This window comes from Pelodiscus sinensis, chromosome 2 (genome assembly GCF_049634645.1).
Source record: "Pelodiscus sinensis isolate JC-2024 chromosome 2, ASM4963464v1, whole genome shotgun sequence".
Lineage (NCBI taxonomy): Eukaryota > Metazoa > Chordata > Testudines > Trionychidae > Pelodiscus > Pelodiscus sinensis.
Window position 1 is genome coordinate 53,686,367 of NC_134712.1, and position 13,916 is coordinate 53,700,282.

Consider the following 13,916-nt stretch of genomic DNA (forward strand, 5'->3'; position numbering starts at 1 on the left):
TGTCTGTGGAAAATGCAGTGACTGCTGGTGCAGTTTGGTGCTACATTTTTTATTCGTGTTACAGCACCAGCCACTGTTCCTACCATTGCTTTGGCACCATCACTGCATACATCAACACATTCTTCCCAGCTTATTTGATGTGTTTTCATAAAGTTATTGATACAATTGAATATATTCTCACCAGTTGTATTGGTTTGCAAAAATTCACATAAGTAAGTCTTCTTCAGTAGAACTATTAAAATCATAACGGACAAATACAAGCAGAACTGCAAGACCTGCAATGTCAGTGGACTCGTCTAATTGTAATGCATATGCATCACATAAATGCAGCTGAAAAATAAGCTCCTTCTCGATGTCAGCAGCAAGATCGTGAATATGACGTGTGACAGTATTGTTTGATAGTGGCACAGCCTCAACTTTTTTACTGGACTCCTGATCCAACATACACATCACAATATCTTTTGCACATGGTGTTTATGAGTGATTCCCCAATAGTGTGTGCTTCTTTGGCGAGCAATATACGATAGCTTACTTTGTAAGATGCCTCTGTTGCATTTTCATTATCAGATTTGGCAATTTTTGACATGAAGAGTTTACTTTTTTCCAAGCGATTCAAGCTTTTGCTTAAAAATACTAATGTCTTTATCTTTGTATTCTGGATGATTTGTTTCAAAATGTCTTCACAATTTAGCAGGAACTAAACAACTATTAGATAATATTTTGTTGCACACTACACACTGGGCACCTGGAGCATCTTCATTTCCATTGCTTGTGAATCCAAATGCCAAATAGTCCTCACAATACCTGCGTTTCTTATTAGTCAGCTGAAATTTTTCATAATTAACTTGAGCTGCCTCAGTATTTTCCTTGCTGGTTTCAGTAAAAATACTGGAGTTTGAAGTACTCACTTTTCTCTTTAAAGTTTCTTCTTTTAACCAACAATCCATGGGGAATTTTGATATTAGATTGAATTCTTAAACTTAAAGTCACACACAGGAGCCATGTGTCCTCACAGTGTGTATGGGGATTTGTTCCGATCCTCACAGAGAGTAGGAGTTCCGGTGTTTCACTCACTGATAGTACTCCCCCCCCACCACCACACACATGCTGCCTTTACCAAGGGACCTAACAGCAGCAACAGCTGCTTGTCCCGCTTCTGCCCGATCAACCCAAGATCCCTCTCCCGCATCCCCCGCTGCCGCTCTGCTTTTTCCGGTGGTAAAAGCAGAGCGGCAGCGGGGGACGCGGGAGAGGGATCTTGGGTTGATCGAGCAGAAGCGGGACAAGCAGCTGTTGCTGCTGCTAGGTCCGGTGGTAAAAGGAGAGCGGCAGCAGGGGATGTGGGAGATGTCTGAAAGGGGAGCGGGGAAGGAGCCAGCGTCTTTGCGCACCGGGCTCCTCTGTCTCTTTATGGGCGGGGAGAGGGGAGCATTCGGGTTCTCGCAGAACCCTTATGTTCACTTTGCGGAACCCCAGGGTTCCGCGGAGCACCATTTGGGAAACACTGCCCTAGCAGCAACCCACCCAGCCATGGCTTCAACATGCCGTGGCAGCAACCCTCCTGCCCTCCCATGTGTTCTAGGCCTGAAATGCAACAGCCACCCCACAATGTGGCCTCATCCCCAGCGACAGCCGATTCCCAACATGGCCCCAGGCCGTGCACATCCCCCCAGCGGAACCAGCTACAACACTTACCTTCCAGGAGCAGGAGGAAAGTGAGTGCTGCTGTGGAGGTGGATGAGCTTAGATTAGAATTTTTTTGTGCCTTGCCGTGTACGTGTGCATGTTAAGGGAACGTTGGTGCAGACTCCCAACTGCATGGGGTAGATGGGACAGGGCTGAACATCTGCCTTGTGTGCCAATGAAAGTGGCACGCGTGCTGTAGGTTGCTGACCCTTGAGCTACATTCATCCTCCACACCAGAGGGAAAGTTACAAAGTGGGGCTTTCAGGGGAGTGGTGCATGTGAAAAGACCTCCCCTTTACCTGCTGAAAAAAGGAAGAAGAAATACCCAGAGTGAGAATACTTTAGTCTTCATGTCCATTCAATTTTGACCTCTTAGCTGAAAGTTCAGTTTATGAATTAGTACTAATTGTGATTTCTGTGGAGACATTTTTGACACAACTCATTCAAAAAGCCATAAGAAAAGCTTAATCACAAAGATATCTTTAGGTATTGGGGTAAAAACTAGAATTCTGACTTTTCAGTCTTAGGTTTTAATGAACAAACTTGCACCTGCACATCTGCACCCACCAGGTTAGCGGTGAAGCACTCATAAGTGAGCCACAAGAGGGCAGCTACTTTCCTTTGGTTCCAAATAGGTACTCTTTGTACTCATCACCCAGTGTGTGGCTGTGTGCAGCTTATTGTAAAACAGACCAATGCATATTAACTGATTAGTACAGAAAACAATTAAGTATGTATTAATAGATGCTTGAGTGTTGAAGATAGCCAGATCTCCCTTAGTAAAAGTTCTGCCATAAAAGTGCATCTTATATAATTTAACACCTTGATTCAAGCAAAAGTACATATAGTCTATGTCTACACTGGCGGCTTCTTGCACAAGAACAGTTCTTCCACAAAAACTTGCTGGGCGTCTACACTGCAAGTGCGTTCTTGCGCAAGTAAATTTGGAAAGCGTTGGAAAAGAGGGCTTCTTTCAGAAGAGTTATTCCTCTCCCCACGAGGAATAAGCCCTTTTGTGCAAGAGCTCATGGAAACATTGAAACAATGTGCTGGGTAGCCACTGCATTGTCCTTTCTTTATAGATCTATAAGACAAGGCTTTAAGACTGAAAAAAACTTTAATGAAAGCTTTGTGATGTCTTTATATTGCTAAAATACAGAGAAGCTGTCTTTGTACATTTCTGTGCTGCACTGCTGTTTATAAAGAATTATTACATTTATTCTTTCAGTTCTTCATACTAGTTCTTTCTGCCGTACATACTAATTATTTTGGACCAGATTCTGTCATCCTTACATTAAAGGGTACTACTCAGTGTAAGAAAAGATGGCATAATCTAGCACAGGCACATCTGTATCTCATTTAAATCTTATCAAGTGCTAATATTTTTTTATTTTTTTTTTAGGTCATGTTTACTGGTGACAATATTCCTGTTCATCCTCATGTTTATAGCAATGGTCATATCTGTTTATCCATTCTAACAGAGGACTGGTCTCCAGCTCTTTCAGTGCAATCAGTGTGTCTTAGCATTATTAGTATGCTTTCCAGCTGCAAAGAAAAGGTATGCACTCAGTGTGAAATAAATTAAACCTGTAAGTTTTTATATTTTCCCTAAGTCACAGGTTTTATCTATATTTCTCACACTTAAATAATGTAACCCTTTTTCTTATATGCAAATACGTTTTAAAAAATGAAGCATTTTGGTAGTTCCAATTAGCACAGTATTATACTAGAACTAAAAAGTCAACAGAACAATAATTCCCTCATTAGTTGCTGATTACTGTGAGAAGAGAGTCTTGAATAGAACAGAATAGAACATTTTAAATATATCCATTACTAGGCTAAAATACATTTTTAGGACAGCTCTTTATATTGACTTTAAAGGAAGTACATAAGTAATGGTGCAGGTTGGACCTCCCTGGTCCGGCTCCCTCAGGACCTGACTGGTCCTGGATGAGGGGTTTTACTGGACCAGGGGAGATCATTTCAGCCCTAATACCGCAGGCTTCCTGGCTTCCCCAGGCAGCCCAGCTGAGCCATGCAGCCACCACCTCTCAGCTCCCCCAGCAGCCCAGCTGTGACCACTCTGTGACTATTTTTCTTAAAAAAATACTATTTAGAAAATTGCATTACTCATTAGGCTGCAGATCTTCATGAGTGGGGCTAACCCAAGTCTATCTGGTGAATCTCACCAAACTATGACAGACTTCATACAGACCATGGGTCAGGAACCTCTGGCAGGCGTGCCACAAGCGGCATGCGAGACAATTTTCAGTGGCACACAGGGCAGGAGCTCAACCCCACCCCTCCTCTCGCGTAGCGGGAAGACAGTGCTGCGGCTCCAGCCTCAGTTGTGCTGCTGCAGGCTGGAGCACCAGCTCTGGCTTCCTGCTGAGGGGAGAGTGTAGGGGTGCGCATTCATCATCTACTTCAGGAGGCGGCAGTGCTGGGCCTGCTCCACAGATCTGGGGCTGGGTAGCTGACACATATGGCATGCCAGGGCCTGGGCTGCAGCACGCTGCTCCCCACGGGCTGTGTATGGGGGTGGGGGCAGGGAGTCTCTCCTTCAGCACCCTGCTGCACCTAGCCAGGCAGGAGCCAGCCCTGGGAAGTCCCAGGCTCTGCCTGTCCCCAGCCCTGGAGCTGCAGGTAAAGGGCTGAGCCAGGCAGGAAAGAGACTCTGCGCCCCACTCCCACCCCCGTGCCTCTACTTGCTCCAACACTGCTCCTGGGTGGCTGCAAGTCTCAGCACTCGCACCAAGGGGCATTGAGCAATGCAGGGGATCAGGCTGGGGGGGGATCATGGGGCAGAGGGGAGATGTGGGCGGGGTGGGGAAACAATTTTACTTTGCAGAAGCTGCACTTTCCTTTACTTCCCACTTCTTTGCCTCCCTCCCCAACTAGCTATCTGACTGCATTCTCACCCTCTTACCTTTTCTGCATTACTCCCCATCCTCCTTCCGTCTCCAAACTGCCTCTCATATCCCCATCCCACACTCTCTCCTGCCACCAAACTCCCTTCCAGACCCTACCCTCCTCACTCCATCTTGCACCCCACTCCCTGCCCAGATCCTGAATCCCTTTCACACTCACTGGCAGCCCCATCCCACACATTGAACCCCTCATTTTTGTTCCCACCCCAGAGACAAAGGGGGTTCATAAAAATCCACTAACTCTAGAACCCCAGAAAAGTAAATCTGGCCTATGAGAAGACTTGAACCTCAGTCCTCCCTGTCCCTTCTACACTGGTTTCTGTGTCTAAAAGCTTCAGAGGGGTAGCTGAAGTAGTCTGTAACTGGAAAAACTAAAAAAAAAACCAAATAGTCTAGCAGCATCTTAAAGACTTGTTGTACCAAATAAAAGCAAGCAGGATCTTATGAGGGGGATAAGGCAAAAAGCCACATTCATTGTAAATATAATAATAAAAAAAATAAAGAAAAGATAGAAGCAAACAACATTGTTTAACTACTTAACCCTTATACATATAAACATTCATTCATCCATTCATTCAGGTTCTGTGTATTTGTTATAGTTACCAGCCTGGAAGTTGCTTGTGACAGAGTACTGGCCAGGTACTCTGTACACAAGTGATGGGAGTGGGGAGCGAAGTCCTGATCAGATGCGCATCTGAAGCTCCTAGTGGGCTGGCAGCAGAACCTTGGACTCTAATTCCATAGTCTTTTAGTCCAGGTCTTATAGGAATTTCTTCCTATACCAGTCTATGGAAATTGCTGCATCATGCTGATGTCTTCAGGGTGGCTGCCAGGTGCTCGTCAGTGATGTCATCGGGTGGACCTCCAGTACTTGGTTTTCTCTACTTGACACCTTTTGGTTGCACTGGCACCTGACGCCTTCTTCAGCCCTTTGTTGCTGTATTCTCAGGCTGGCACCTCTCAGAACCATTCACTCATCATCCAAGCACTCTCTCTCTCACACATACATTCCCTAATTAATGTTTCCCATACAGTATTTTGTATAATAATAAAAGTTGTAGTTACAAAAGTTTCTGGGTGGTATTGCTTAAAACATTCTCTGAGTGCTGAGTAAAGTTACAATGTTTTAAAGAGAACAGGCGTCAATTATATAACAATGCCCTTAGTCAATTACAGGGCTTTGCTCCCATAGCAGAGTTAGTGGCTTGACAATGCATTGTTACAATGTATCTCTGCAATGTCAATTTCAAGCAGCCCCTTGTACAAGCTTGAGCTTGAGGGGGGGGGGGGGGGCTGTTTCTGGCTACATAGGATTATATTCTTAACAGTTCTAAGTTACATGACCTAATACATTATATTCTAATGGGGCAATAATAATAATAAACCTAAACATTTAACAATCTTAACAAATAATAATAATAATAAGAAGAATTAATAATAAATCTAAACACTTTAAGTTGTGGGGAACAAATTATGGGGAGTCACTTCCATTTGGGGGAATCATTTTCAATACATTAATATGTTATCCCTACAGACTAACAAAACATATAGATGGTATCACGAGTTTTCGTGGGCACAGCCCACTTCTTCAGATGAAAGGCTTCTGTTGGGGAAGCCTTTTGGGGAATATTTTAACTTGCCTGGGCACTCATTAATGGATCTCAAAATTACCATATTATTACAAGCCAATTTAAAAAAAAAACCGCTTGAAAGGAATGCTGCAGATCTTCATTTCATTTACAAGTTTGATACCTGCAATAGAGGTTTAAACAAAGACCTTAACTGGATTACTCACTACATTCCACATCCTAATGACCTAAAAAGCCAAGTACTGGATCCTTAAGAGTACTTAGAACCCACTCTATCAGCTTCATATAATATGAATACTGACAATTTTTTCACTCTTTTCCTTCTATTTTCCTCTCCATCCCCTCTCTTTCTCTGCTATTTATTTTGCAGCCTGGACCCCTTAACTCAATTCATCTGAAGGAGTGGGTTGAGCCCACGAAAGCTCATGATACCATCTACATTTTTTGTTAGTGTCTAAGGGTGCTGCAGGAGTGTTTGTTGTTTTTTCAGTTACAGACTGTCATGGCTACCACTCTGAAACTTTCACATAAACTGGGATTCAAAACTCTAATTGTTATACATTGAAGCCAAGCTTCAGAAACATTTTAGTTTGCTTGTATTTTAAGTTCCATTTTTCTCTATACAAGGATCCCTGCTTAAAGTTCTTGCTAGAAAGGTGCAAGAGTGAGTTTCCTGATCAGTGTAGATAGAGCCTATTCCTGCATTTAACACATTTTACAAAATGTATGATATTTATTCTTTGTAAAAGCTTAATTAAATGTATAATGTACTATAGGTAATATAATGATTATTTGATTATTTTTAGGTTTTTTTTCTATTGCAGAGGCGACCTCCAGATAATTCATTTTATGTAAGAACATGTAACAAAAATCCAAAGAAAACAAAATGGTGGTATCATGGTAAGTATTTAATTTGGAGTAGGAATTTCAAAGGATTGCTAGCCCTGTTTGAGGGTGGGGGAAGACAGGACTTCTTCTTTCTCTTCTAGGAGTGGCTGAGTCTGGGTCAGAGCCACTCCTTGACATCACGCCGGCTACAGGAAGTGTCTCTCTCCCCCCCCCCCCCCCCTTCCTGCTCCATTTTCAGACACGGGATGGTGTACTATATAAGGAGCTGCTCCTCTGCTGACCCAAGCCCTGTGTAATCTGGCCCCCCTCATACCTACTATTCCCTGCTGAGCCCCGTATCCCACACCCACATCCCATCCTTACTGAATCCACACAGGACATACACGTCCACTGCTTTCCATCCTCTCCGCATCCAAACTTCTGTCACACCCCTCTCCCTACACCTAGACCCCATCCAGACCAGACCACCCTCCACTGAGCTCCCAGTATTTGAACCTTCACCCTGCATGTCTACCCCACTGAGCCCCAACCAGCTACACATAGATTTCTACTCCCCCTATATTCAGGCATGCCTCCCAACCACCTTCAATTGGATCCCCCTGCATACTCCTATGACCCCTGCACCTAAAACTTCCCATGCGTCCAGATCCCTCCTGGATCCCTCACTAAGTTTCCCACACCCAGATTGCCATGCACAGAACCCTTTCACTCCATACATAGATCCCCCACAGTAAGCCCCTCCCCATTTTGATCCTCTTGAGCTGGTCCTGCCTGCTGCACACCTGGGCAAATATGAGAGATGCTGTCCCTCTCATTTATTATCTTGGTATATGTGGCAGGAAAGGGAAGAACCTGGGAAATTTATGTGGTGAGTCTAGCACTTGCACTAAAAGTTTGGGTGCAGATTTACCATTGAGTCTGTGTCCCCTGGGGCAAGGAGGCAGCTGCAGAGTGATCTCCCATCACTGTGCAGCCAGTGGCCTGAGCTCCCCAGTACTATGCTGGAGCCTCTACATTTATTTATTGGTGACTAAAATTTAGGGTTTTTTTCAGAATTTTAGAATATGTTGTGCAGATTTTTTTTTGTACAGAATTTTTAATTTTTTGGTGCAGAATTCCTTCAGTAGTATTGCCTTTACTGTTCTCTCTCCTTATTTACATGTGACTGTGGTTAAATTCCTTTGCTTCTGCTATATGACAGTGGCACGCAGGGGGAATTAGATAGCGATTGTTAAAAATGTAATTACTTTGAAGATGTGCTGGATTGTGGGAAGATAGGAAGCTTATCTTCAGAGCTGATCTTCCTGCCTTTGCAGAAGAGCTGTTCTCAGCCTTTTAGACAGTCTTTATGATCTGCCCTATTCAAAGAGAGAGGAAGCAGTCAGTCTCATTTTTCCCATTTCCCTGTTGCAAGGGAAAAAGCATTTTGTCTTTCTCCAAGAAGTGATTGGTACTAAGCTCAAAGTCATGTGAGTGGGATAGTAATGCTCAAGTGGGGCTTTTAAAAATAGTGACATAGGCATATGACTGTTCTCAGATTTGCCTTCACCCTATCTGATTGTGACTCTTTGGGGACTTTGTCTCAGACTCCCAAAAACACTGTCACTTAAAGTGTTTGGGTACATCTAGACTACAGGCTTTCGTCGACAGAGGCTTTGTCGACAAAGCTTCTGTCGACAAAGAGCATCTAGACTACATCCACTTCTGTCGACAAAGCAAGTTGCTTTGTCAACATGAGTGTGTAGACGCAAAGGACAGTGTAGATGCAATAACACCTTCTGTCGACAGAACTCTGTCAACAAAAGGTATTATTCCTCGTAGAATGAGGTTTACCACCATCAACAAACCTGCCGAGTTCTGTCGACGTTATGTTGACAGAACTCGGCGTAGTGTAGACGCAGGTATAGTTTTGTCGACAAAAGTCCACTTTTGTCAACAAAACCCTGTGGTCTAGTCACACCCTTTATGTGTTCTTTAGCCTTCCCTAACTAGGCAAGAGATCAATTCCTATGGAAGGAAGATGGTGTTTGTCCTGAACCAATGTCCCTGATTGCTCCTGCGTGTTTCTTGGATTATCTGTAGACAGGTCAGATATTCACTCTTTATCTCTAATACATCCTGTCTAACTAGCCTAGTCAAAGATGAGTTTTAGTTTTTCACCCTCCTTCTGTTTAATTTAGAGAGTACAGAAGTATTGATAAGGTCAACACTTTTTAAAATTTAGGCTTAAATAGTTTCTTGTAGCCTTTATGTCCATTTTAAACAATACTCTTCTCACCTCTGAATTACATATACCTGCAAAAACAGGCAAGGCAAGAAAAGTAAATGGCCAAATTACCTTTCCTGAGGCCAGTAAGACACACTCTTCAGATCTCTGGTATGGTTTCCTCATGTCTTCTCCACTCTCTTGTTGTTAGTCACTTATTTTGTATCCCTTGTTCGATACCATTGTGCAAACACAGTTAACCAAGTTACCTCATCTGTGTACCTTTATAATTAAAATACTTGTTCATAAATCACAATATCTAATCTAAACGAATACATTTTTGGTCATCCTGCTAAAATGTACCTTATCTTTCTTCTTCTATCTAATCTCTGTCAGTCTGACTATCTCTATCCAGTTCTTACTTTACAATAGCAGTTATCCTTACTGATATATTTTTGTGGCCTTGAGCTTTTACTTCTTGCAGGGGTCACTCCTGGAGCCCTCTTGTCCCTCTGCTTCATCTTGTTATTTGCCTAGACCAAAGGTTTTTCACATAAGATACACAGACCAAGTTTCATGATTCACACAACCTTGAAGCAGCTTCAGATGAATTCTGAAATGTTGCATCAGTAGAGATTCATTCAAAAAGCTAAAATGTATTTATATATATATATATATTCTTATTCTTCTAATACTACATCTATAATAATTTCTCTAGCATTATTTGACATGTATATTTGAATAACACAATTCATAGCAGTTCTCTAACAATACAAATGATTTTACTGTTAACTGAGAGGTTTGTAAATTTTAAAAGGCAGCACTTTTCTAGGCAAAAATCTGGAGTAGCATTGAGGTCTGTGGAGGGGGAGGAAGCCTGACACAACTGGCATTTGCTTTGGAGTCCTTTTTTTTTTATTTTCTTGACAGTGCACTTTAGGGTATGTCTACATTAGAGTAAAATACCTCTGACCAGCTTGTGTCAGTTTGCTTAGGCTTCCAGGAGTTTTGTGCTCTGGAATCTCAGAGCCTGTAAACTAAGCTTTGTGAGCAAGAGTCAGATCCATTCTTAAACTTAATCTTTTTAACTGGATGCATAACTTAGATCATTTTTGTAGCTGCATTGAAAGGCTTCAGGTGACTTGTGGAATATTGTGAAAGAAGAAACAAATCTGAAAGTTAGTGTATTGCCATTAATATTGTGTTTCACTAGGGAAATGTGTGGGGACAATTATATGCATTGAGTTGATGAAAAACATTTCCATATGCAAGACCTTAGATTTACAACAGCTTTTTACGTTTTGCCTTATATTGCATCAGCTATATTTTTGTGGTTGTTCCTAAGATACTTCTCTCCACTTAATGAAATTCATGCTTACCACCTTCTCACGCAACTGTGTGCAATTTTTTTTCTGTCTTGCCACTATTAGGAAGCCTCTTCTTGAGAAGTCCAGCTTGTCAGATAACTAATTTTCAAATAACTGGATTAAAACCAGGTGTAGTTTAAACTCACTTACAGGTGATGATATGGTTTGCTCAAAATGTGGCCTTCCTAATATTTTTAATTCTGTTTGCCAAATTTGTGTGGTTTTTTTTTTCTTTTAAGAGCATTTTCAGTTAGCAAAAGATCAAAGCAAACTAAGATGCATAGTGCATATTAGTGGAGGGCAAAATGGCGAAAGGAAACCGATTTTTTTTATTTCAGGCTAACAATGGATTGTTTAGATTGTTAATTATTGAATACAAAATATTTAATATGAAAAATAACTTTTATTGATAGTATATAACAACATGGTTAAATCATAATTTTGATAAGCACGTTTTCTTAGTCACTGTGTAGCATGGGACAAAGGTCATACTTTTTATCCTACTTTATACTATATAATAAATCTCCATAATTATAACAGTGCTAGACATATTATATGATAGCATGTAGGTAAAGGTATAATGCTAGGAGTCACTTCTGCATCTGTACCTCATAAAAATTCAGATTTGAATGTGTATTTGCTTTCCATAATTTTTATTTATTTTAAAGATGACACCTGTTGATGACAACATTTGGTGATCCTCCTAGCAGAAGATTGTCCTACTAAGAAAACGAGCACTTTGATCATTCAGTCTTTGAACTTTAACCTTTGACTGGAAGTGACCTATAGACAATGAAGACTACTTCCTTTGACTGCATTTTTACTAGTGTGCACTCTGGGCGCATGTTGATCGCTGGTTCAGTCCATGCAACTGACATGCTTTTATTAGTCATACAGTATTAATGCAGATGTCTGGAGATGTCAGAAAATTCCATTTATTTTTATTTTTAAGCTTTCGGCAGAATTCCAGATCTTCATGTATTGTGCAATAATAGTTGAACTCCTTCGCGGTTTTGTCACATCCATTGCCGGCAATGGATGTTATAACAAGAAAAGTTTTTGCTCCTGCTGCAAAATAAATTGATTGCATAGTAGGGCTTATGGAAAGTTTCAGATATATTGGGATTATAAGCAAGGAATCCAACATTTCTTTAAAACCACACTGTTCTTTATTATTTGGATTTTGTGCACTGTGATCATAAAACTAGCAGCATGATTTAACATGCTTACCTAAAAAAACTGTAATATTACGTATTTATTAAATTGTTTTTCTGCTGTCAAATTGTTTTGACATGGAAGGTTTTCAAATGACATTGGGAGAGGTAAAATGCTATCCCTATGGTGAAATAAAAATACCTTTTTTGTATATAGTTACACATCTCTGAAGCAACGGTATGAGTAATAATTGGGCATGAGTGGCTTAATCAAGACTTATTTTTTGAAGATATCAGAAGATGGCAGTGATATAATTGAATTTGCTGCAGTCCATAATTGGGCCTGTAATTTGTACATTAGAACTTTTTTCCATGTAGATTGCACACTGTTGCTTCCTGCTAGCCATCAGCATGAGCCCTACTGCCTATACAATATTTCATTTATTTATGTGTTTGAAAACAATCCATATAACGTTTTTGTTTGTTTGCTGTTTCTTTTGTTGTGTTGTATGTCATGTTTGAATGTTACAAAACAATATTTTGATTGGAAAGCTTTGTCAGAAGATATTTTCTTGTAAATTATTTCTTTACTTTGTAAGCATCATCTTGTCTTTCAGTCCTGTACTATAAAGAAAGAAATACATTTTTGACAGAGGCTTAATGTTTTGACACAAAAGTGTGGACCTTTTATTTAAGTTTAGACAAAAGTATATTTTCTTAATGTGCTTGTCCCACAGGCATAACAACTTTTTCCATGCTTTTTCTTCACAAAAAATAATTACAGCTAGATTAACTTTTTTCTACAGAGAAATTATTGTTGAAAATAGATAATTGTTCCCACCACTGTGTAATTTTATGATACTACAACTAGACTGTCTTTTTTAGGAAGCACTGATGTCTTTTATAAACTTACTACCTTTACACATATGCAACATTTCTATAACAATGCTGTTTTTACTGTTGCCTTACTGTTGACTCCTTGATTTAAAAAAAAAAGCAGTAGTCAATAAAAGAATGTCTAAACAAATAATTATTTACTTTATTTTTAAAATAAGAACCAGAAACAGCTAAACTTAAAAAAAGAAATAGAACAAAAAATTGGCTGAAAATATTCAAGTATTTTTTTACTGCTGTATAATTGACACATTTTATAGCCTTGTACATACTTCTGTATGTTATCTGATGCTTAAAACATAAATTTTAAAAAGTGTAAATGTTGAACTCAGGGTAGGTAGAATTCAAGTGTATCTGCTTTGTACAGCCATTGAATTATGGAAGTTATCAGTAAAGTAGGGCTATTATACTGTATTTTCTATTGTATTAGAAATCCTTTTTGGCCTTTAAAACTCAACAGTAAACAGTAGTCGTGAATATAAATTTGGTGTATATATACTTTCACAATGAACCTTTAAAAAGAGGAGGTTAAAAATCTGTTTTTAAGAGACAAAAATAACTTGAGAATTGAAAGTTATGCTCCTAATTATATTAATTGTATAATTGTATTTAGCATGAATTTGTAAATGTAAATTAATCATAACAATTCAGTTACTAGTATCTGCAAACTGTTAGTATGCATGAGCAGTAACTTATGAATATTTAATCTTTCTAATTAACATACCAGCTCTGTATTACTCTGTATTGACATAGCTTGCAGAGCTCTAGGTATTTCTCTTCATATAGCTGGTTCACATAACAGATCATATCAAATATTGACTTGCTATCCACAGTAAAAAAAACAGTGCTATGACACAACTTAATGCCTCTGAAAGACTTGTTCCAATGAATCATGTCAAAGATTAATGTAATTGTTTTCATACTGTGTGATAATACAAAAGAGCTTTATAATGTACTGTATCTTGTTGAAGATACATGCTGCAGTGTTTAGCATCATTTGATTCATCTATCAACACCATTGTATGGATTAAAATGGAGATGAATAAGTAATCAAATAGCTGGCCTCATTTATGCTGCTGTTCAAAACAAAAGAAAACATAAAAATCATGTTAAAGTAATATGGATATTTTTATTTAAAACTAAAAAAGCAAGGTATATTAGAATAGGGAGCATCTCAAGTTAACTATCTTAGATTCTGAATTCTGTTGCTGTTTAAAATTCACCCTGTAGAGAAGACCAGC

The 13,916-nt window shown here is 39.8% G+C and overlaps 1 protein-coding gene across 6 annotated transcripts in view; it reads left to right on the forward strand.

Annotated features, from left to right (window-relative positions):
* The window catches only part of UBE2W (ubiquitin conjugating enzyme E2 W), a 39,225-nt gene extending 25,495 nt beyond the window's left edge, over positions 1-13,730 (forward strand). For 5 of the 6 annotated variants that reach the window (XM_075920507.1, XM_075920508.1, XM_075920511.1 and 2 more), the window contains 3 exons: positions 3,089-3,244; positions 7,012-7,105; positions 11,296-13,730. In XM_075920507.1, coding sequence (XP_075776622.1) covers positions 3,089-3,244; positions 7,012-7,105; positions 11,296-11,309 — 264 coding nt within the window. In that variant the 3' untranslated portion in view covers positions 11,310-13,730. The remainder of the gene's footprint in view (positions 1-3,088; positions 3,245-7,011; positions 7,106-11,295) is intronic. The other variant, XM_075920509.1, reaches the window with a different exon arrangement.
* Positions 13,731-13,916: the final 186 nt, after the last annotated feature.